The sequence below is a fragment of the Carcharhinus amblyrhynchos genome, chromosome 10 (assembly GCF_965287045.1).
Source record: "Carcharhinus amblyrhynchos chromosome 10, sCarAmb.v2.hapA, whole genome shotgun sequence".
NCBI lineage: Eukaryota > Metazoa > Chordata > Chondrichthyes > Carcharhiniformes > Carcharhinidae > Carcharhinus > Carcharhinus amblyrhynchos.
This window is the reverse complement of record NC_137333.1, coordinates 958,625-984,618: the sequence shown is the minus strand read 5'-3', so window position 1 is coordinate 984,618 and position 25,994 is coordinate 958,625. Positions and strand designations below refer to the sequence as shown.

Genomic DNA, 25,994 nt, shown 5'->3' with positions numbered 1-25,994 from the left:
GATTTTCCAGCATTTTCTGTTTTTGTTACAAAGATTCACCAGACTTGTTCTGGGAATGGCAGAAATATCTTATGAAGAAAGATTGGGCATGCTGTATCTGTATTCTGTAAAGTTTGGAAGAATGCGGTAATCTCATTGAAATCTACAAAACTAAGGAACAGACTCGGTGGATGCGGAAAAGATCTTTCCCCTGGTTGGGGTGTCTAGAACCTAAGGGTGCAATTTTGAAATAAGGGGGACACCCCTTAGGATGGAGATGAGAGAAATATCTTTGCACAGAAGGTTGTGAACCTTTGGAATTCTCATCCCAGAGGGCTGTGGAAGGTCAGTCGTTGAGTATGTTTAAAGCAGAGATTGATAGATTTCTGAATAACTATACTGTAAACAGTTATGGGGATTGGGTAAAAAGCATTGAAGTGTCCAATCAGCCATGATTGTATTAAATGGTGAAGCAGGCTCAACAGGTTGAATGGTCTACTCCTGTTCCTAGATGTCTTCACCCATTGGGTTGTGAGGTTCTGGAATCTACTGCCTGAAAGCCTCAACTCATTTAAAAGGGGTCTGGATATGTATCTCAAGGCTGGGGATCAAATGCTGATAAGTATGATTAGGCTGGGTGGCATTTTTTGGTTTGGCACAGAAACGACGGTTAAGTGGCCTGTTTCTGCGCTGTAAACTTTCTGTGATCCCATTCTCTGATTCTAAAGTATTGGAAATTTCAAGTGTCACCAAGGAAGAAGTACTGCACAGGACTGGTCAGAGTCGCCCCCTGGGAGCGTGCCCTGCCAGAGCGGCAGTAGAATGGACACCACCAGAAAGAAGAATATGGGGCTGGCCTGAAGGAAGAGCTTCATGAGCAGGCTGTCACCTAGGCTGAAGCAAAAGAGATTGTGATTGAGCGGAGCCAGTGATACAGTCTTGCTGCTGGTTGTCCTGCATTGGACTAGACACACAAATATTTAGCAGCGATTTTTTTTATTTATAAGGGAGTTGAGAGTTATGGAGAGACAAGCAGGAAAGCAGCACTCCAAGTCATAATCAGGTCAGCCATGATCTTACTGAATGGCAGAGCAGGCTCAAGGGGGCAAATAACCTACTCCAGCTCCTATATCTTATAGAAACAAAGAAAATAGGAGCCCCTCAAGCATGCTCAGTCATTCAACATGATCATGACTGATTCTCTATTTCAACACCATACTCCTGTGCTTCCCCTTGATGCCTTGAAATCTATTTCTTCTTAAATATGTTCAGTGACTTGGCTTCCACAGCTTTCCTTCGTAGAGAATTCCACAGGTTCACCAGCCTCTGAGTGAAGCCTTTCCTCATCTCAGTCCTAAATGGCTGTCTCCATATCGTGAGACTGTGACCCCTTATTCAAGATGGCACCCCAGCCAGAGAAATCTTCATCCCCATCTGTCCAGCCCTGACAGAACTGTATACATTTCAATAAGATCCCCTCATAATTCTAAATGCCAATCTCTCCTCATACAACAATCCTGCCATCCCTGGAAGTTGATGGCCTAGTGGTATTATCACTCGATTATTAATCCAGAAACTCAGCTAATGTTCTGGGGACCGGGTTCAAATTCCACCACGGCAAACGATGGAACTTGAATTAAAAGCAAAAAATCTGGAATTAAGAATCAACTGCTGATCATGAAACCATTTGTTGATTGTTGGGAAAACCGATCTTGTTCACTAAGGTCCTTTAGGGAAGGAAACTTGCCTTCTTTACTTGGTCTGGCCTACATGTGACACAATAAGAAGACTGGCAACACCAGGTTTAAGTCCAACTGATTTATTTGATAGTAAACTCGCAAGCTTTCAGGGTTTGCCCCTTCGTCAGGCGAATCCCCAGTCCAACGCCGGCATCTCCACATCATGACTACATGTGACACCAGAGCCACAGTAACTTGGTTGACTCTCAACTGCCCTTGAGAACCAAGGATGGGGAGTAAATGCTGGCCAGTCAGCGATGCCCATGTCCCATGTCCCATGAATGAATAAAAAAATCAGTTTGGCGAACTTTCACTGCACTCCGTCTATGGCAGGTATAGGCTCTCTTAGGCAAGACCAAAACTGCACACAAAAGTGCTCTTGTGTGGTTAGACAACACCTGTCATGAGAGAGAGAGAGAGAGAGAGAGAGTGGAAGTTTCTGGCCAATGACCTTGCATCAAAACTGGAAGTTAAAAAGTCTGATAGGTTTTAAGTAAGTGAAGAGGATGGGAAAAAGCAAAGGGGAAGGTCTTCGATAGACTAGAAAACGGGGGAGGCATTATAACACAAAAAATGGTGGTGCTTAACTCAGGATAACTTGGGTAAACACTGAAGTTCATCAGTTCTGGAATTTCTTTTTAAGAAATCCTTAACAATGCACTTAGAAAATCAGAGAAGTCAATATAGTTTTAAAAAAAGGAAGTTGGATTCTGTTTTTTTTGAGGATGTAACTCATAGGGTAAAGAGGAACCTGTAGATGTAGCTACTTGGGATTTCTAAAACACATTCGATAAAGTGCCACACAAAACATTAGTACACAAAATAAGAGGTCTTGGAGCTGAGGGTCATATATCAGCATGGATAGAGGATTGAGTAAATAAGGAGAAGGCATTAATGGGACAAAGTTGGCATGCTGTGACAAGTGGAGTTCCACAAGGACCTCAGTTATTTGCAATCTATTAATGACCTTGAAGAGACAGAGTAATGATTTAATTTTGCTGAATATACAAAGCACACAGGAATGCAAGCTACGGGAAGGACACAAAGAGGCAGCAAAGAGATATACAGGTTAGGTAAGTGGGCAACAAGATGACAGAATGAATATAAATGTAGGGAAGTGAAAGATTATTCACTTTGTTCATAAGAATAGTAAAGATTTTTTTCTAAGTAAGTGAAACTTGTAAATGATAATGTTCAAAGAGACATAGGTATTCTTATAAGGAATGCAGGAATAGTAAACAGTTAAGAAATTGCATGTTAGTCTTTATTGCAAGGGAATTGGAGTACAGGAATAAGAAGGTTTTGCTGCAATTTTATTGGACCTTGGTGAGGCCACACCTGGAATAGTGTGTGCAGTTTTGGTCTCCATATTTAAGGAAGGAGATATTTACATTGGGGGCAGTAAAGCAACAGTTCAAGATTGATTGCTGTAATGAGGGGAATAAACTGGCACTGGAGTTAAAAAGAATGAAAGGTGATGAAAGAATGAAACATACCATATTCTGGAAGGGGTTGGCTGGATAGACCCAAAAAGTTGTTTCCCCTGGCTGGGGAATCTGAAAGTTGGAGACACAGTCTCAGGACAAGGGAACAATCATTTAGGGCTGAGGTAAGGATAGATTTCTTCACTTAAGTGGTTGTGAATCTTTGAAATTTGCTTTGCCAGAGGGAGGTAAATACTCAATCATTGAACATATATTTATAGAGATTTTTGTTCTCTGGGAGAATAAAGGGATATGGGGAGTGGGCAAATAAATAGAGTTGGAGCCCAAGATTATATTGAACTTTGAAGCAGGTTTGACAGGCCATATGATCTACTCCTGCTCCTCTTTCTTATGTACATTCCAAGCTGAAGAACACATCAATACTCACTCAATTTCAACAAGAACTTATCTTTATTCATACACAGATGTGGACATCAGCGGTATGTATTACCCATCCCTAATTGCCCTTGAGAAGTTTGTGTTGAGTTGCCTCGAACTGCTGCAGTCCACCGTGCTATTAGGGAGGGAGTTCCAGAATTTTGACCCAGCAACAGTGAAGGCAACATATTTCCAAGTGTGGCTTGGAGGAGAACTTGCAGGTGATGGTGTTCCCATCTATCTGCTTCCTTTGTCTAGGAACAACCTGCCCTGGTTCCCCCCCCCCCACCCCCCCCCCCCCCCCCGCCCCATAAGAACATAAGAAATAGGAGCAGGAGTAGGCCATCTAGCCCTTCGAGCCTGCCCCGCCATTCAATAAGATCATGGCTGATCTGTCGTGGCTCAGTTCCACATTCCCGCCCTCTCCCCATAACCCTTAATCCCCTCGCTTATCAAAAACCCATCAACCCGCGTCTTAAAAATATTTAGCGAGGCAGCCTCCACCACTTCAACGGGCAGAGAATTCCAGAGATTCACCACCCTTTGAGTGAAGAAGTTCCTCCTCAACTCCGTTCTAAACCGCCCCCCCTTTATCTTGAGGCTGTGCCCCCTAGTCCTACTGTCTTTTTTGAGCGGGAAGAGTCTCTCCACCTCTATCCTATCCATCCCATTCATCATCTTATACGTCTCAATGAGATCTCCCCTCATTCTTCTAAACTCTAACGAGTACAAGCCTAATTTATTCAGCCTCTCCTCATAGCTCAACCCCCTCAACTCCGGCATCAGTCTAGTAAACCTCCTCTGCACTCCCTCCAAGGCCAAAATATCCTTGCGTAAGTACGGCGCCCAAAACTGCACACAGTACTCCAGCTGCGGCCTCACCAATGCCCTATACAGCTGCAGCAAGACCTCCCTACTTTTATATTCAATCCCCCTCGCTATGAAGGCCAGCATCCCATTCGCCTTCCTGACCACCTGCTGCACCTGCAAGCTGGGTTTTTGCGACTCATGCACAAGGACCCCGAGGTCCCTCTGCACCATCGCCTGCTGCAGTTTTTCTCCACGTAAGTAATAATCCTTCCTACCATTATTCCTACCAAAGTGGACCACCTCGCACTTGCCAACATTAAATTCCATTTGCCATTTCCTGGCCCATTCGCCCAGCCTATCTAGATCCTTCTGTAGACTCTCATCACCCTCCGCACAATTTGCCTTTCCACCAATTTTGGTGTCATCAGCAAATTTCGACACCCTACACTCGGTTCCCTCCTCCAGATCATCTACAGAAATGGTAAATAGCTGAGGCCCCATGCTGACACTATAGTTAAGAAAGCCCTCAAATGTCTCTACTTTCTCAGAAGACTAAGGAAATTTGACATGTCATCTACGACTCTCATCAATGTTTACAGATGCATCATGAAAAGCATACTTTTTGGTTGTATCACAGCATGGTATAACCCCTGCTTGGCCCAAGACCGCACAAAACTACAAAGGGTCGTGAATGTAGCCCAATCCATCATGCAAACCAGCTTCCCATCCATCGACTCTGTATACATTTCCCACTGCCTTGGCGAAGCACCAGCATAATTAAGGACCCCACACACCCCAGACATTCTTTCTTCTACCTTCTTCCATCAGGAAAAAGATACAAAAGTCTGAGGTCACACACCAACCAACTCAAGAACAGCTTCTTCCCTGCTGCCATCAGACTTATGAATGGACTTACCTTGCATTAAGTTGATCTTTCTCTCAACTCTATCTACGACTGCAACCACTACATTCTACACTCTCGTTTCTTTCTCTATGAACAGAATACTTTGTCTGTATAGCGTGCAAGAAACAAAACTTTTCACTATATACTAACATATGCGAGAATAATAAATTAAATCGAGGTAGATCACAGGTTGAGGGTGTCAAAGATGTTGAATTTTTTTAATTCATTCGTGGGACATATGCATCACTGGCTGGCCAGCATTTATTACCCATCCCTAGTTGCCCTTGAGGCGGTGGTGGTGGTGGTGAGCTGCCTTCTTGAATCACTGCAGTCCATGTGCTGTGGGTTGACCCACAATGCCGTTATGAAGGGAATTCCAGGATTTTGACTCAGTGACCCTGAAGGAACAGTGATATATTTCCAGGTCAGAATGATGAGATGGAGGGGAACTTGCAGGTGGTGGTGTTCCCATTTATCTGCTACCCTCGTCCTTCTAGATGGAAGCGGTCGTGGGTTTGGAAGATGCTGTCTAAGGACCTTTGATGAATTGCTGCAATACATCTTGTAGATAGTACACACTGCTGCTACTGCATGTCGGTGATGGAGGGATTGAATGTTTGTAGATGTGATGCCAATCAAATGGGCTGCTTTGTCCTGGATCATGTCAAGCTTCTTGAGTGTTGTTGGAGCTGAAAACCATCCAGGCAAGTGGGGAGTATTCCATCACACTCCTGACTTGTGCTTGTAGATGGTGGATTAGCTCTGGGGAGTCAGGAGGTGAGTTACTCGCCACAGTATTCCTAACCTCTGACCTGCTCTTGTAGCCACTGTGTTTATGTGGTGAGTTTCTGTTCGATGTAATTCAAGTGGAGGATTCAGAGATGGTTACACCATTGAATGCCAAGGGGCAGTGGTTAGAGTGTCTCTTATTGGTCTTGGTCATTGCCTGGCATTTGTGTGGCATGAATGTTACTTGCCACAGCCCAAGTCTGGATATTGTCAGATCTTGTTGCATTTGAACATGGACTGCTTCAGTATGAGGAGTAGCAAATGGTGCTGAACATTGCGCAATCATTGGCAAACATCCCCACTTCTGACCTTACAATGGAGGCAAGGTCATGATGAAGCAGCTGAAGATTGTTGGGCCTAGGACACTACCAAGGGACTCCGGCAGAGATGTCCTGGAGCTGAGATGACTGACCCTCCACAGCCATCTTCCTATGTACCAGATATGACTCCAACCAGCAGAGAGTTTGCCCCCTGATACCCATTGATTCCAGTTTCACAAGGGCTCCTTGATACCACACTTGGTCGAATGAGGCCTTGATATTAAGGGCTGTCACTCTCACCTCACATCTGGAATTCAGCTCTTTTGTCCATGTTTGAACCAAGGCTGTAATGAGGTCAGGAGCCAAGTGACCCTGGCAAAACCCAAACTGAGCGTCACTGAGCAGGTTACTGCTGAGCAGGTGTTGCTTGATGGCGCTGTCGATGACCCTTTCCATTACTTTACTGATAATCGAGAGTAGACTGATTGGGTGGTAATTGTACAGGTTGGATTTGTCCTGCATACACAGGCAATTTTCCACATTGTTGGGTAGGTGCCAGTGTTGAAACTCTTCTGAAATATCCCAATCCTGTTTCTTTGGCTGCTCCCTGATGTGCACTGTCCATTTTCTCAGGAGGAAACAGTGGTCATGTCATTGGGCTTGTAATTCAGAGGCAAAAGCTAATACTCTGAGGACACAGGTTCAAACCAAGAGAGATAAAGCTATTAGACTTGATCCTCACCAATCTGTCTGTTCTGGATGCATCTGTCCATGGCATTATAGGTAGCAGTGGTCTTCTGAAGATCAAGTCCCACTTCCCACTGAGCATACACTTATGCTGCTGTGTGGCACCACCATCATAAATTCAGAACAGACCCCAATAGCTCAAAACTGGGCATCCATGAGATGATCAGCAGCAGAATTGTATCCAACCACAATCTGTAACCTCACGGCTTAAAATATCCCTCATTCTATCATAGCACCAAACCAAGGGATCAACCCTGGTTCAAAGAAGAGTGCAGGAGGGCATGCATCAAGCCTACCCAGAAGAAGCATCAACCTGGTGAAGCTACAACACAGGACTATCTGCATGACCACCAGCAGAAGCGGTATGCAATAGACAGAGCTATGGAGCTAAGGATTCCAATATAGCTACAACTTTGACATCCACGCAACAATATAAAAAATTGCCCAGGCATATCCTGTCTGCAAAAAGTGGGACAAATCCAATCCTGCCAGACCTTCTCTCAATCAGTGATGGAAGGTGTCGTCGACAGTGCTGTGAAATGGCACTCACACAGCAATAACCTGCTCACTGATGCTCAGCTCAGGTTCTGCTACAACCACTCAGTTCCAGGCCTTGCCCTGTTCCAAATGTGGACAAAAGGACAGAATTTCAGAGGTGAGGTGAGGATGACTGCCCTTATCATCATATCAGCATTGGACAGTGTGGCATGAAGGAGCTTTGACAAAATTGAAGTCAATGGGAATCGGGGAAAACTCTCCACTAATTAGTCATGCCTAGCACAGAGGAAGATAGTTCAAGTTGTTTGAAGCGAATTATCTCAATCACAGCACTTTGCTTCAAAGTTCCTCACAATAGTGTCCTAGATCCAACCATTTTCAGTTGCTTCATTAATGACCTTCCTACCGCCATAACGGATGATTGCTGATGACTGCAGAATGTTCAGCACCATTCACAACTCCTCAGATACTGAAGCAGTCTGTGTCCATCTGCAGCAAGGCCAGGACAACATTCAGGTTTGGGCTGGCAAGTAACATTGTGTCACACAAATGCTGGGCAATGGCCATCACGAACAAGAGAGAATCTAACCATTTCCCCATGACATTCAATGGTATTATCATCACTGAATCCCCTACCATCAACATCCTGGGGATTGGTATTGACCAGAAACTGAACTGGACCAGTCATATAAATGCTATGGTTACAAGAGCAAAGGCTGGGAACTCTGAAGTAACTCACCTCCCAATTCCCCAAAGCCTGTCCGCAATCTACAAGGGTCAAGTCAGGAGTGTGATGGACGAGAGAACCGTCTATGACAGAGAAACCTCCATGATCAGCACTGCATCAACAAAGCTAAGTATCCACTCTCTCCACCAATGACACATAGTGGTAGCAGTGTATACTACATACAAGATGCACTGTAGAAACTCCCCAAGGCTCCTCTGACAGAACGTTCCAAACCCTCAATCACCACCACCTAGAAGGACAAAGGCAACAGACACATGGGAACGCCACCACTTGCAAGCTCCCTTCTGAGCCACACACAATCTTGAACTGGAAATATAATTGACCTTTCTTCACTGTAGCCAGATCGAAACCCTGCAGCTCTCTCACAGCACAATGGGTGTACCTACACCACATGGACTGCAGAAGTTCAACGCAGTGACTCGCCACCACCTTCTCAAGGGCAACTAATAATGGACAACGAATGTTATGAGAGGAGACGATGCCCACATATCATGAAAGAATTTTTAAAAATACATTAGATTGGTATTAATTTACCCAAGGCCCCATTGCTTCACCTCAAGCCCCAACAGCTGACCCTTTGTGTTCCTGCCACAACCGAGGTTTCATCCAATCCTTGTGACACAGGCTTGGCTTGAGAAACCTGACAACCCAAGGCTGGGCTACACATTAAATAGGAGCAAACACTGGAATTGAGACCACTGTGTGGACACACCAATAGCTCCAGCAGGACAAAGGAAAGGACGTGGTTCCAGCTGGCAAAATGAATCAGTGAGCACACCAGACTATCCAATATCACCTTTAAAATTGAAATATTTATTCCATGAAATGAAAAGTGGGAGATATAACTCCAATAGGCACAAATAAGTTTGTAGGACAATTAGTTCTTGAAAGTACTAATTCAACTTTTATGGAAAAAAATGAACTATGCATGAATAGGTCTGAATTTCTTTTTAAATACAAAATCAGATCACTTCTTTGCACGTTTGAATTGGAAAACAAAAAAAAAAATCCCATTTAGAACTTGGTAAAGTAATAAAAACATGCCTAAACCCCCATGCTTTGATTACAGTTCTGGCAGATGGGTTGTTTGTCTCAGATACATTAATTCTAACTGGTGAAGATACAGAATGCTTTATGCGAGAATAATTTTGAGTGGTTTCAGGTTAATGTGGTAAGAATATTGCCACAACGCGTTGTAGAGAACAGGTTCCTCTCGACGCTCGCCCCCCAACCGTCTGTACAGACTTTTTTGGCAACAAACGTGCACACACAGCCACAATTTCACTTCTGATTTTCCACACTCTGGCATGGAGAAATGTATTTGAGGGTTTTCTGCAAAACATGTGCGTCAGCTGGCTCTATCCTCTTGTAGTAGTTCTTTTTAGTTTCTATTATTCCAAAGCCAAATTTTCTGTAGAATTCAATAGCTGATTCATTGCTGATTTGAACGTGCCTGCAAAGATAAACACAGTGTTAATGTATACAGCACCTTTGGAAATTCACCATTTACCTCAGGATGCATTTACAGTACACCTGCAGCACTGGGGTGAAATGCTTTTGTTACATTAGTAAGTGGGAATTCAATCTGGAACCTGCACTTAACCAGATACCAAAAGGAAATGAAGCAAGGGTTCCCTGGGGAAGGGGATCGTGCTTTGCTTTGGACTCAATTTACAGGTCGAGTTCAGCACGTGATCTTGATTTTGCACCAATGTTAAACTTTGACACACGAACACCCTGCTATTCTGGCACACAATGGCTGAATGTCATTCACTGGTGCCTGCTTTGGATTGGCAGACACAGAATTTGGAGAGCTCAACAGCTTTCATCATCATAAGTTCCCTCAGCGTAGGTTAAAGCCAGCAAAGTTCAACATCCACACTTAGCCAAGAGTATAATTATGTAAGCCCAAAGGGTCAAATTTATAAGAACAGTCTGTGTTTATATTGCTGGCAGCTCCAAAAGCTGTCCAGAATACAACACCATGCACTTCCTAATCAATAACCCACTTGCTGCTGCTTAGGTGGCTTGTTATATGTGAGTTTTTAGAAAGGGCAAGAGTTATTTATGCTTGCTGTGCACGCAGGCGGTTGAAAAGATACATAGACACCTCTGTCAAAGCTCAAAAGGAAAAATCATAGCAGTTTCCCCCGCCCCCACCTCCTCATCATAACTTATCCCCCCAAAGCCAACAATTGCTGCAGTAAGTTCTAAATTTTAAAATGAGATTGAAGCATAAAGCTACTTACCAACACTGTTGTGTTTTAGAACACACAAACCTCAGAACAAAATAGTATGGATGGATATTTAAGCAAGAAATTTGATTATAACGCAGGAAGGTTACATGCTGATGCCGCCACTTTCTCTGTTGCGTTTGTATGATCCCAGAAGCAAGGAGGACCTTTATGAGTAGTTTTGGCAGCTGCATACAGGGCGTTTCACTGCTTTCACCTTTTGCTAGAGTCCACACTACATTGCCATTGTGCCACATCTGCCAAGATTACCAACTACCCCATAACACTTCATGCCACCACCAAACCTTGATGGATACAAGGAGTATCTGAGTGCTAATTGCTGTGATTAAGATTGCTTGCAGACTGTGCAGGCAAAAGCTCCGGTCATTTATACTGAATGTACAGAAATTGTGTTTGCTAAACAAGCAACTTCCCTGTACAATCTTATCCAACAACCATTTCCAAATTTGTGTTTAACAAATCTGTTGAGGGAAGAACTGATTTGAAGAAAGCAGTGCATACTCACAGATAAATATTGTCAAAAGTTCCATCCTTTTCACAAATGTTTAACACATGATTCAGCATTTTAGTTCCTAAATAACAAAAAGAAAAATCATTCAATGCTGGTAGTCAGAGATCATATTCTCTGAAAAAAATTGCCTGTGCATCACAAGTAGGCAGTAACCCAAAATGTTACATACATATTATCCAATATCGGGCATGATGAGGAGCAACGATGGTGTCAGGCTGTGCTCCAGAAAACAGACCATGACCATAAAAGCTCTCAGAATTTTGCCACAGATGTGATGCCTTTATACAACTGTGACAAAACATCAGCTCTGACTACTGAGTTTCTGTTCTGACCTTTAAACTGGGCTTTTACATTGACTTTACTTCATTAATGCATATATTTGGAGCTGGATATTAGTGCAGAGGCCGCCATTTGGCTCATCAAGTCTGCACCGACTCTCTGACAGAGCATCTTACCCAGGCCATCTCCCCACCCTATACCCGTAACCTCACACATTTTCCAGCTAACCTACACATCTTTGGAGTGAGGGAGAGGAACCAGAGCACCTGGAGGAAACTTGTGCAGAGACAGGGAGAACATGCAAGCTCCCAAGACAATCACCCAAGGCCGGAATCGAACCTGGATCCCTGGAGCTGAGGGGCAGCAAATAATGTCAGCCTTCCAGTTTTCCTCAGTTTTAAAGTCACAAAAATGCTTTTCTTGTGAGGTTGCACTTACCAAAAGGTGCTTCTAGTGGTTACATCCAGCAACAAAAAGTCACCAATGGCATTTTGTCCCATGACAACAGCCCAATTTGAAGTGGAGATCCACTGGATCAAGAAGTAAATTACAAGCCCAGATTTTTTTTTTAAATGTAGGCAGCTGATAACAGCACTGACTTTAAAGTACTGCACTTTTATACATAACCTTTAACCGGTCAACTTTTGACTCAAGCTCTCTAGCGCTGGCAAATTGTCAGAGAAGCAAGGATATAAATTCCATCCAGGAGTTACTGTTGTGTCACACATCTAATCAGTCAACTACTGTATTTTTGTCTAGTTGGAGAATGTATGTTGAGCGGTGTGAACTCTTCATCAGCACTTTAAACAGATACATCCCAAAGTCAAATTAGGAACAGGTCTAAAAGGCCTGTTAAATGAAGCAGCTTGGTGGGCTGTCAGTTGGTGTTGCAATCCATTCAACAAGCTCCACTGCCAAGTATTGGACAAGACTTATGGAATTAGATGCCATTAAGCAGAACGAACTGTTCTGAAAGGTCATCAGTTTGAAATGTTAACTCGGTTTCTCATTTCAGAAACGCTGCAAAACCTCCTGAATTTTTCCACCATTTTGTGTTCCTGATTTTGATGTTGCACAGTCTGATCAGACACAGGCCTGTCCAGTTAGCTGTATATATCTGTGTATAATAGATAAAGCAAAAATACTGATCCAAAATGGTGATTTTTTTTAAAAAATGAGTCCAGATATTTTGAATTGCAATCCATGCAAAGTGAGAATCCACTACAGCAGCTTTTGCCTGCTTACCTATCCAGTCTCGTGCAGAAACCTTCTGATATGCTCAGAGTTCATTCCCAATGTTTCAATCACAATTTCATTCCAGCAACAAGCATTTGGCACATTCCCTGCATTCAGCTGTTAAACAGGTTTAACTTTGGGGCAAATTTCATGCCCATTAACCATGAACGGGCAGTAATCGCAAATTGTTAATGCTTGCACTTCATTACTAAACTGCACACTGAAATGGACAGCCTTTACATTTCAATCACAAACGTACAAGAATATGGAACTCGCTACCTCAGGGATTTGATGAGATAAACAGATGGAATGGTCTGCTTCTGCGATGCAGGTGTTATTTAAGGACAGTTTTTTTTTACAGTCCTCTGAATGTCCACTCCACCTTGGAATATCTAGCCCTTCCGTTTCATTTTTAGCCCTACTGGAATTACTATTTTCCTCGTGCATTCAAGTTTTCCTTTTTCCAATATCTATCCACTATCCTTTAAAACCACCAGCCAAGTGTTTGAAAATAGGATTAGGATAGTTGGGTGGTTTGTCTTTGACTGGTACAGAGTCGATGGATTGAAGAGCCTTTTTCTGTGTTGTCGACCTCTATGACTCTACAACCACAGATTTTGCTATCATCACTGTTTCTGGTAGGGCATGCCATGAGTTACAAACAGAGATGAGAATGGAAACTCCTGTCCTCTTCCCTTGCTGTCCTTAATCAGTCTGTCTTTTGAAAAGGAAGATGTGTATGTTTCTTAACTTTTAGCGTATGGTCAATTTGAATAATCAGCAGCAAACTTTCATGAGTTTAAATAACAAGGGTTATTTATTCATGGATTCACCTTGCAAAATCTAATAGTATATCATTCACTAACCGCCTCTCTCACACACACTTGAAAAAAATACGGTTAAAGAGAATAGCGCACTTTTACACGTTATAAACAAAGGGATAGTTCATAAGTCACACAATTAGTTGATCTCAATGTAGGCCTGGTGAAGAATAGGTTCTTTCCAACATTACAAATGTAGCGAGGCGAATCCAATAACTGAAGTCATATATCAAAGTCACTGCACGATTCCCTCAAAGAGATGGATTTTTCTGCAGGTCACAAAGTTAGTTGCTTGTTGTTTATTACTAGGTCAGTTTTCTGTGCCAGTGGATTTGAAAAGAATAAGCTTAGAGACCTTAAGTTGTTGCAGTCTCTAGTTTTAGATGTTGCTTCTGCTGATGTTTTTTGCTGTGCTGTTTGCAGAATAACTGATTTCTTTTGGAGTAAGTAGGACAGTCACGTTCAATACTTCTGTTGTCCACCCAGAATAATTTGGAGTTTGAAGCCATTGTTACACAGTGGGACTGGATGATGGCCATTGACACTTAACTTACGATTTGACTGGTTTCTTTGCAGCTCTCTTTGATAAGTTACAATTTCTGAGATAGGAAGTCTAGGCACACAACCTTATCGGCCGTTCACACCATGTGCCTGCTGCAGTGAGGTCGGAGAATTTGGCACCCAGCCTTATCTCTGTTCACTACAGTGGGACGGGAAAATTCTGCTGCTGTGAATGGCAGTAACAGTCTGGCCTAGGATTCCACAGATGAGAGTTTTGGGTAAGTCCACAGACAATAAGTATGAATTCTACAGGGGGTTTCAACTTAGTACTTCCATTCAAGAAGGGACTTCATCCATGGTCTTTCAATTAGGAAGTCTCCAGAGTTTTGAGATATTTCTGAATCTATGCAGAAATTGTAAAAGTCACCTGACCCTCAGTCAATTTAGCAGCCTTTTAATGTCAATTTTTAAATTAAAAGGCAGTTTCAGAAAATTCTATACTGAATATAGTCCATTTATAATGTTATGACTAAGACATGCCTTTACAGGGCATGACATCCAACTTAACCTCCTTAGATTTCATCTTAATATCTCCCTACTAAAGTTGATGACCTCTACTCACCAACAAGTACAACAAGACTTTCGGAATTTCTCAGATCAAAATCTCAACTTCTGAACACATTCTCACAGTTAGCGAACCAAAATTAAGTGTCAGCATCCTCACCTCAGACTCAGAAGATGGGGATTTGGAGAATCGAAATTTTTGAATGTAGTGGAACAGGTTAACAAAGCAGTCAGTAAAACATATGGGATTCTTGGCTTTGTAGAGGCACAGAGAACAAAAGCAGGAAGTTACATTAAACCTTTCTAGACCCCAGCTGGAGTGTTAAATCCAATTCTGCCCGCTACACTTCAGTGAAGATGTAAAGGATTTGAAGAGATTTACTAGATTGGTTCAAGGGTTGGGGGATTATGGTTCTGTGGAGAAGCTGGGACTGTTCTTCTTGGAGCAGAAAAGGTTAAGAGAAGATTTAACAGCAATGCTCAAAATGTTAAAAAGGTTTAGACAGAGTAAATGAAGGGAAACTGTTTTCAATGGCTGAAGAGTCGAGAGCACAGATCTAAGGTGATTGGACAAAGCAAAAATAGACAACATGAGGAAAAGCTGCTTTACAAACAAGTGGTTATGATTTGAAACGTACTGCCTGATTAGGTGATGTAAACAGATTCAGTAGACAGTTTCAAAAGGGAATCGTAAAACTGCAGGAATATGGGGAAGGAGTTAGTTAGCAAGTGGGACTATCTTCAAAAAAAAAACCACTGTAGGTTCAATAGGCCAAATGGCCATGATCTAAACTGTGCTATTCTATGATTTCACAAACTCAAGCACATAATCCAGTCCGACACACTCTGGGGCACTGAGGGAGTGCTGCATCAGTGGAGGTGCCCTCTTTCATATATGCCACTAAACGAAGCCCTCATCTGTCCCCTCAAATGGACTAAAAAGATACCATTACACTAACTCGAAAAGCAGCACAGGAGTTACGCCCTGATACTTGGCGTGGATATCTATTTCTCAAGCAATATTAAAAAAGATGATAGAACAATTGTCACTTCTACTTGTGGGATCTTGCTGTATGTAAATTGGCTGCTGTGCTTCCTATACCACAGTGACCACACTTCAGAAGTACTTCATTGGCTGTGAAGAACTTTGGTATTACTGGAGGTTGATAAAGGTGGTACAGAAATTCACCTAATTAGTAAGCAGTTTCCCCAACATTCAACCAATCTTATATTTCTCAAAACAGGTCAGGTCTTGCTGGTCAGAGATCCTAAGAGCAAAAAGGAACCATCTTCTGGACAAGGATGGACCATGACAAGTGGCACATTGTGAAGTGAAGTAGGGAATAATTTTCCCAAAAAGAATTTCCACATTTCTGAAAGTGTGACATTATGAAGGTATGTGCCTATATGCCCACTAGGTGGCGGTGGTAGGAGATGTGGTCATTTGACCAAAGCTAAATTCTTCTCTTTTGATCCCAAACGGATTCAATTCGCACAAGGAGCTCATTTCTTCCAGCACTATTCCCCAGGATTGCTTTGAGGTTTCACCAGAGCTTCAAAAATATTACTTCTGCAGTTTGTTTCACAAAGACGATATTTCATTCAAGAGAAAAATTAGATCGAATTGTCTTCAGTGAGCCCTGCCATATAAAGCCACACATCTGTTGCAGATTCTATAAAAGCAACTCAGGCTTCCTATTTGCTCAGCAATATAGTTTATCTAGTATGCTTGGTGTCCAGCCATCCCCATCACAGCCTTAAAACATGGACTTGAGCATCGGGGTTCAAGGAGGGGTGTTGAGCACCAAGTGCAGCTAACTCTATACTCACCAACATCTCGTGTAAAGAACAATTCGAGGCAACGTAGGAAACAAAAACATTTCAGATGGTTTCATATTGGATGGGAGAATTGGAGTTCTACCCAGAGTTCTGCACTAGCCTAGGAGTGTCATCATCACTCCACACAGCAGAGAAGTCATCAATGGTATCCCTGTAAAGCATCTCTGCTTTATTCATGTCCAGTAGGCTTGAGCAAAGCTAACCGGCAAATGATGATCAGAACAATCACTCAATGTTGTATTGCTCATAATAATGCTCAAGGAACATTATTATGAGCAAGGATAAACAGAACCAGACAGTAAAAATCAAAGCCAAAGATGAGAACAGGCTATTTAGTGCCTTGAAGTTCATCACTTGACTATCATTTAGCATAGCATCCAACTCTAGTTTGGATGTTCCACGCTAACTCTGTCTATCTAACATCAACTTGAATCATCTTAAATCCCCTAATAAGATCAGCCTTTAAGCTTCTATGCTCAAAGAAATACAAGGAAAGTTGAAGCGAGAGTAAGAAATTTTAAGTTTATAAAGGCACAGAGGGAACTTAATTTTGTAATCCTCTTATTCAACTTACCTATTCCTAGCCTGCGGTACGGTGCCAGGCATCCCAGGGTCATGATGTACAATCGCTTTTGGTTTTGCGAATGATCCACCCTACAACACACTGCACCCACTGCAATGTCATTGAAATAAGCTGAAAATAAAACAGATAAAACAATTCTTTAATATCACCATTTAGCACTAAACATAAAAACATTTCCAACTAAAACAGAAGCCTAACAAAAATTATTACACAATAAGCTGCATTTCCTCAATGCTACATCATTTTCTGATGATACACCTTTCTTTAAAAAGATTAAACTTTGTGTAAAGTATTTTCCACATCTTTTACAATTAGTCACTTTTTTTGAGAAGTATCCTAAATTTTATAGTTTAATTTGACCCTATTATTCGCCTCACAGCTCTCCCTTCAGCTTCTCCAGTGATGCAGGTTAGGGTGACTGCCACTGGGGATCCCAATCATTTCAAATTTAATCCTCAGAACCGTGCAAAACCTCCTTCCAGGCAATTGATGTTGCTTACTCAGCCTTGCAGGAAGGAACCAGTTGTAAACCAACTCCAAGGCTGGTAAAAATCCACATAAAAAGAGTGAATCAGATGCTGATGAGGCAGTGACATTGCAAAGGGAAGTAATAAGGTGCCAGTATTTCATTGTTAGTCTTGTGAAGGTTATGGTAGCGTTTTGATTGGATAGACAGGGAGAAACCAGCTCAAGAACAGCTTCTTCCCTGTTGCCGTCAGACTTTTGAATGGACCCACCTCACACTAAGTTGATCTTTCTCTACACTCTAGCCATGACCGTAACGCTACATTCTGCACTCTCTCCTTTCCTTCTCTATGAATGGTGTGCTTTGTCTTTATTGTGTGCAAGAAACAATACTTTTCACTGCGTACTAATACATGTGACAATACTAAATCAAATCAAACTGTTTCCATAGGCTGGAGACAAGTAACCAGAGGGTTTTTTATAAATCACAGTGAATTGTTGAGATTTGGAATGCACTGCCAGGAAAGGTGATGGAAGCAGATTCAATAGGAACTTTCAAAAGGGACCTGGAAAAATGCTCAAAGGAAAATAAATCTCACTTTAGGAATGGTTTTAATTAGCTAGCTCTTTTGGAGAGCCAGCACAGACACAATGGGCTGTAAGGCCTCCGGCTATGCTGAATGATTTTATAAAGCTATAAAACACAGGAAATATTAAATATTAGGATGTTTCTTTTTACTTCCAGGCTTTATTTCCCCTTGAACACAATACCAAAAAAACTAACAGAACTGTTCAAATCTCATACCATCCACTGTTGTTAAATGCCAAGAGAAGCTGCTGAAACACAGATGGTCTGTGATCAGTAATGCACGCGTGCTCTTGCAGGTTTGAATGGCCCCTTCTGTTAACATTTCAATATGCAGTGAGGATAGGCTTGCCTTTGGATTCAATTAGTAAAACTGCTACAGATTTCTGTTGTACAGTCATGGGATTCATTCTTGTATATCCCATTTAACTTTTCTATAAAAATTGTACAAGTTCCTTTTAGAACAGTAGCGTAGAAACAGTGACGATCTGTAACCGCGCTTGCATGTAGGGCATTCTTGCTACTTTAACCAGCAGGACAAGGATTTGGTCATTTCAAACCAAAAGTTCAGGGTAGTCAGACATACAAAATGTCAACATTGCCTGTCCGCCTATTCTATCTGCCTGGGATTTTCTTCCTTTAAACTAGACTAAACCAATATGGGTTCATCTCCAGATTGAGGCAGTACCAGAGAGGATAACCATGACCCCATTCCTAATCAGGCTGGGTCCATGTCTTAAAAGATTCAATGAAGAAAGGCGGCTGGCATCTCAGAACCAGAATTCATAACTGATGCCAATGGAGAACTGAAGGAGTGCCGCATTAGCAGGAATGCCTCATATGAAAAAAAAGTACCAGCCACCCGTGGCATGAACACAAAGTCATGGACTTCTCAGGAGATTGAGCTTTCAAGCTTCCCTGACATAAAACGATTTATTGATGTAAGATTTGCACTGAAAAGCTAGGTTCCAATGTGATACAGGATTGCCAACAGCTAGATCAAGGGCAACATCAAACTCACTCCACGACACAAGAACATGTTCCAATCTGCACAAACCTACACACAGACATACACCCCCCAACCCCCTACGCACACACACAAGGAATTAGATAATTTGGTACTGTACAATAGAAACTAGGGCCATTCCAGACCTTTCAACGTATGAGCCTCTAGTACCTGCAATTTTAAATGTGCCCAAGCTCTGGTTACAGATCTTGCTCATGCCTTTAGTTACATAGAATTTGCAGTACAGAAATAGGCCATTCAGCCCAACTGGTCAATGCTGTTCAGGTCTGTGACATGAAGCTTTTTAAAAAAAAGCAGTGAATTATTGTGATCTGGAATGCGCTGTCTGAAAGGATGTTGGAAGCAGATTAAATAGTAATTTTCAAATGGGAAAATAAATTATCGAGCAGTTGAAGAGCAGCAATGTAGTGCGATTAATCAAATAGTCCTATCAAAGGACTGGCACAGGGCCGAATGGCCTCCTCCTGTACTGTATCACTATGATTCAATAAGCCTCCTCCCACACTTTCAGTGTGGGAAAGGAGAAGCTGTTCCCCCTTTAGCTTGCAGCTGTAGTCACATTCCATGGTCACTTGCCATTCTTTGTAACAAGCAATAATTTACCTACCGAAGTAGAAATCTTGACTTTCTGAAAGCATGAGTTAAGTGCCAAGAGAAGCAGAAACCCTGTACCGACCTACACAATCCAATCTGGATTTCATCTGCAGCATATACGTAACAGAACTGCTGGGTGGCATGGCATTCAAAAGCTAAAATTTCAATATTCCCTTTGGGAGAAACTTAGGTAGAAGCTACCCTGCTGCATGGTCTCAACATGCAAGCAGTTAGATTCCAAAAAGCATTCAGGACACACACCAGTCCAAAGCTCGACTGAATGCATGGCAGTAACACTATTATTTTACTTTGGTTATTGGGCTCGAAAGAAAATCAAAAGATATATCACACTTTTGTGAAGCTAGATTCAGATCCCAAGCAGGAAGAGGGATTTTTTTGGTGGTTTCATATACACAAAACCTTTCGATGAATCCGTCTGCTTTGCATCACCTTCAATAAATGGTTGCTTGTCACGGCATGAATGTATGCGTACAAAGTTGCAGGTGATACAAAGTTGGGTGGAAGGGTAAGCTATGAGGAGGATGCAGAGATATTTCAGTGTGATTTGGGCAAGTTGAGTGTGTGCATATCTGCATGGCAGATGCAGTGTAATGTGGATAAATGAGAGGTTATCTACTTTGGTAGCAACAGATTATTACTTGAATGGCTGTCAATTGAGAGATGGATATTCATCGAGACCTTGGAGTCCTTGTGCATCAGTCAATGAAAGTAAGCATGCAGCAGTCACTGAAAATAAGCATGCAGATACAGCAGGCAGTAAAGAAGGCAAATGGTATGCTGGCCTTCATAGCGAAAGGATTGCACGTAGGGATAGAAATGTTTTGTTGCAATTGTTTAGGGCATTGATGAGGCCACATCTGGAATATTGTGCGTAGTTTTGGTGTCCTTATCTGAGGAAGGATGTCCTTGCTATAGAGGGAGTACAGCAAAGGTTTACCAGGCTGATTCCTGGGATGGCAGATCTGTCATGAGGACAGACTAAGTTGATTAGGACTATATTGACTGGAGTTAAGAATAAGAGGGGATCTGATAGAAACTTACAAAATTCAAACAGTTAGACAGGGTAGATTCAGAAAGAAGGTTCCTAATAGTGGGAGTGCCCAGAACTTGGGGTCATAGTCTGATGATAAGGGGTAAGCCTTTTAGAACTGAGGTGAGGAGAAATTTCTTCATCCAGAGGGTGGTGAATGCATGAAATTCACTACCAAAGAATGTAGTCGAGGCCAAAATGTTGTCTGATTTCAAGAAGAAATTAGATATAGTTCTTGGGGCTAAAGGGATCAAAGGATATGGGGATCAGGATATTGAATTTGATGCTCAGCCATGATCAAAATGAATGGTGGAGCAGGATCAAAGGGCCAAATGGCCTATGCCTACTTCTAATTTCTATATTTCAGTGAATGGTGGAGCAGACTCAATGGCTGAAAGGCCTATTCCTGCTCTATGTTCCTAAATGCTGGCCTGATGATGGCCACATCCCATGAATAGTAAAAAAAAATTGGATTCTCATATTAATTTAGCTAAATATTTGATTATGGTGCCAGCACAGTTTCAATCATGGCAAAATACTACCAAACAAAACACTGACAATTTATTTTAAAATCAATTTAAAATTAAATACATGTACATGCAAAAATACAAATTTTACCTAATTTTGCAAGTTCTCCAACCTCCAGCACATCCTTGTAGAATTTGTCGTTGTAACTGACAGGGAAGATGACTTGGTTTAACCGTTTCAGCTGTTTGATGTTATGTGGAGTAACATCTCCAAGCTCAATCCGGCTACTGAAACAAAACAAAGATGTTTCATATAACTGTGCCTAGACAAATACTTCAATTTGAATCACAGAAATTTACGGCAGACGAACATTCAACCTGTCATGCTCATGCGGACTCTCTGAAAGAATCGTCTCCGCCTTTTGTCCACAACCCTGCAAGTTCCTCAACCACAAGCATCTATCAACTTACTTTTATTATTCATGGAATAAGCTTCTGTCACCTTTTCAGGTAGAGTTCCAGCACCTGACAATGCAAAGTGAAAACATTTGCTCTTGCTCTCGATATTTGGCTAATGATTTTAAACCTCTGATCTCTAGTTATTAACCCATTTACCTAATGGAACAGTTTCTTTATTTACTCGGTGAGAACCACCTTAAAAATCGTGATTAGATCATTTTTAGCCTTCCCTACTTTAACCAGAACTCTCCTAACTTTTCCAATCTCTCCTCAGAACAGTGAGATAAACTTCCTCTGTACCCTCTAAGACCTTTACCTTTATCCTATTGTGTCCAGAATTGCCACCATACTCCAGCTGTGATCTAACTAATGACATACAAACAGAATTCCATACCAATGTTTGAATGCAGAAGCCATGCCTGAACTCAGTGATAACATCATTCAGTAATGCAGTTTTGAATAGTACAAATCAGAACATTCAGCCCACTAAGTCTGCCAGTTCTTTAGAAGGGCAATCTAGTTAGCCCCATTCCCCTGTTATTTCTCCAAATCCTGCAATTCTTTCTCCTCCTAGTACTTATCCAATTTCTTTGTGAAGGCTATGATTGAATGTTATCCACTACACTATTCCAAATCCTAACCACTCATCATTTAACAATTCTTGGCTCATGGTGCCTCTGCTTCTTTCACCAATACTCTTAAATCTGTGCCCTCTGCTTGCCAACCCTTCAGGTTTGAAAAATGTTTTTTGTTACTTACTCTAACTAACCTCTTCATACTTATAGAGTCAGAGGTTTACAGCATGGAAACAGGCCCTTCAGCCCAACTTGTCCATGCTGCCTTTTTTGTTAAAAGGCCAAGCTAATCCCAATTGCCCACATTTGGCCCATATCCCTCTATATCCATCTTGCCCTTCTCCCAATTAAGGAGAACATCCCTAACTCTTCCACTCCAACAACTGTAACCCCTCATCCCTGGAACCATTCAAGTAAATCTCCTTTTTACCCTCTCCAAAGCTTTCACCAAAATTCTTAGTTGATCATCCTGCGTTTACTGATATGAAAGTCCATAGCTGGTTATTTAGAATATCGTCTACTTCCTTCAGTTCTTAGGTTTTTCATTTGAATTATCCTTTCAAACAATTTTAAAACCCTGTTTTAATTATAAGAATGGGAAGTTTTTTTATTTCTATAGCATACTTCATAAACTTAGGATATCCCAAGTGCTTTACAGTTAATTTACACACACAAATTCCCACAAACAGAGACATGGTATTGACCCAATAGCCTATTTTACTAACACTGATTGAGAGATAAACACTGGCCACGGTGTTAGGGAAACTCCCTGCTCCTCCTTCAATAGTGGTCATGAGATCTTTTACATCCCCAAGGGCAGCTGCTGCCTCAGTTCATCAGAAAATCAGCACTTCTAACAGTGTAGTACTCCCACAGTGCTGCACTGAAGTTGCAACTCCAGGCTGAGACTTAAGTCTCTGCTGAGGGAATGGAATCAGCAGCCACCTGACTTCAAAGTCTGCATACAGTGCCAAGTGTATCAAAACTCATTAGGTTTCTTGCATGGAGCACTGACTGCAAGGAACTGCAGCTGAATATGTACAAATCATTGACTAGGCCACTGCATTGCATGGCATCCTGGGCATTCTATTATGCATAGGAAGGATATCAGGGCTATGGATTGGATAGTGTAAGTTCAATGGAATGAAAACAAGAAGAGGTTAATAGCGAAATGCTTAAACAAAGGGAAACAAATCAGTAAGAGTATCAAAATAGGATTATGCTATTTAGTTTCAGTTAAAGATCCAGCACTGACACGTTGGGCTGAATGGTCTCTTCAAAGCAATGAAAAAATAGAAAACAACATTTGTTCAGTGAGTATTGGAGTTAACTCACACAAGTAAACAGAGAATGCTAGCACACAGATATAGCAAGCAATTAGGAAGGCAAATGGCAGATATTGGACTTTACCGCAAGAGGATTGAAATACAAGAAGAATGTCTTACTACCATCGGATAGGGTTTTTGTGAAGCCTCATCTGGAACAGTGTGCACAATTTTGGTGTCCGCATTTAAGAACGGATATAGTTACACTACAGGTTCGCTAGATTAGTTCCTTCGATGAGAGGGTGGTCCCATGGCAAAAGGCTCAGCTAACTGGGTCTATGCTCTTTGGATTTCAGCAGACAGGTGATTTCATTAAAACATACAAGATTCTGAAAGGATTGGACAGTGCAATTGTTTCTGTTAGCTAACGAATCTAGAACACAGGGTCACAATCTCAGGATACGGGGCCAATCATTTAGGACTGGGATGAAGAGAAAAGAATTTCACTTAAAGTTTTTAGGTATTCTCTACCACAGAAGGGTGTGGATGGTCTATCATAGAGTATATTTAACATTGATGTGGAGATGCTGGTGTTGGACTGGGGTAGGCACAGTAAGTCTCATAACACCAGGTTCAAGTCCAACAGGTTTATTTGGTAGCACGAGCTTTTGGAGCACTGCTCCTTCATCAGGTGAGTGAGAGTTGGGTTCGCAAACAGGGCATATATAGACAGAGTCAATTACAAGATAATGGTTGGAATGCAAATTTCAACAGGTAATCAAGTCTTTACAGGTGCAGACAATGCAGTTGCCATTGAGATAGACAAATATTTGGCTGTCCAAGGAATTAGGATCCACTTTCCAGGCAGCAGGTGGGAAAGTGGAGTTAAGGCAGAAGATCAGCTGTGATCATACATCTGTCCAATTGTCTCATGTATCTACCACCCATTACTTGCTTCAATCGAGACAGAAATGGCAGTGGAAAATGGACCCTAACACTATCAAAAATCTATCTAACTCTTAAATATATTCAATGACCATTGGCCCCATGGCTCTCTAAAGAGAATTCCAAAGACCAACGACCCTCAGTCAGTAAAAAAAACCTTCTCATCACAATCTCAAATAGAAGACCCCTTATTTTTCCGTTGCCTAGTTCTAGATTCTCCCATGAGGTAAATCATCATCTCCATATGTAATCTGTCAAGCCCCCTCAGAATTGTATGTTTCAATAAGATTGCCTCTCATTCCTCTAAGATCCAAAGAGCAGAGGCCCAACCCGCTCAACCTTTCCTCAAGACAAACCTCTCTATCCTGGAATCAGCCTTGATGACAGTCCACCTTTTATTAACAAATTTTTAGAATCCTATTTTTATACTAAGATAAAAGCAAACTGGAATCTAAAACAAAAGCAGAAAATGCTGGAAAATCTCAACAGGTCTGACAGCATCTGTGGAGAGGGAAAAGAGCCAACGTTTCAAGTCGGGAGCTCTGACAAAGGATCACCCAGACTCGAAACGTTGGCTCTGTTCTCTCCCCACAGATGCTGTCAGACCTACTGAGATTTTCCAGCATTTTCCATTATTGTTTCTATTTTTATACGTTGGTTTATTCAGAATGTGAAAAATCCACTTCTGTACTTTTCCATTTTTTCTGAATTTTTGTATCTACATTTATGAACACTTCTTATTTTGACCTTAAATTGATCAATGCTGAACAGAATACACACATCTAACAGTTCTAAACGTCAGGCTTACGAGCCTACCTAGGACTTTGTAAATAAAATTAGCTGTTATATGTTAGAATGATTTGCTATGCTTGCAGTGACAGCTGTTAAAGGACACTGCTTAGACTGTCTGAACAGGTGTTAGTGTTAAAATAGTATCGTGCTATGGGATTTCAATTTCTTTACTCATCATTGCTGACAGGAATAGGGTTTCCTTATTCTCCATCTGACTGTACTCAAACTTGAAGCAAATGAACAACTAAAGCACCTTGGAATCAATTCAGGACATTAGATGGATTGGTTCCTATGCGGTCATTGTTAATTGATTAACCTCTATGCATGATGGAATCTAGCACCTAAAAAGGAAAACAACTCCACAGGAGTTTGGTACAATACAGAAGCCATTTGTGGCAGGTAATTTTCCCAAAACTCATGGTGTATACTATGTCAGAGGAGTGCAGGGGAGAACAGATACGTCCACTATCAATCCCATCCCACAACTACCTGGAACAGAGCATGAAAGACCCACAACAAAACTGTTCCATACACACCAACGCTGCGATCAGACTAAGAAGTTTCTTAAAAGTTGTTGTTAATGCTCAACAATAGTCTAAAGCAACCTCAGACCCAATGAGTAGCAAGGGATACAACACTACATGTGGCAAACTGCAGATGGTGATGATGCCAAAGGCAAATATCAACACTTCAACTCAATTAAAAATACTGGAAAAATGAGGTAGCAGCAGAACGAACGGACATTATAATGCTCATCAAGGCAAGATGTTAGTTGTGGCTCAGTAGATAACAATCTCCCCTCTATAAGACCATAACATATAGGAGCAGAATTAGGCCATTCAG

General features: G+C 41.7%; 1 protein-coding gene across 2 annotated transcripts in view; it reads right to left on the bottom strand.

Annotated features, from left to right (window-relative positions):
* Positions 1–9,128: 9,128 nt before the first annotated feature.
* naa50 (N-alpha-acetyltransferase 50, NatE catalytic subunit) overlaps positions 9,129–25,994 on the bottom strand; it is a 28,584-nt gene continuing 11,718 nt past the window's right edge. Inside the window, exons 2-5 of one of the 2 annotated variants that reach the window (XM_080198047.1) lie at positions 21,267–21,400; positions 16,917–17,036; positions 11,097–11,163; positions 9,129–9,789 (exon numbers count right to left, since the gene is read on the bottom strand). In XM_080198047.1, coding sequence (XP_080054173.1) covers positions 9,618–9,789; positions 11,097–11,163; positions 16,917–17,036; positions 21,267–21,400 — 493 coding nt within the window. In that variant the 3' untranslated portion in view covers positions 9,129–9,617. Of the gene's footprint in view, positions 9,790–11,096; positions 11,164–16,916; positions 17,037–21,266; positions 21,404–25,994 lie in introns of both variants that reach the window. The other variant, XM_080198046.1, reaches the window with a different exon arrangement.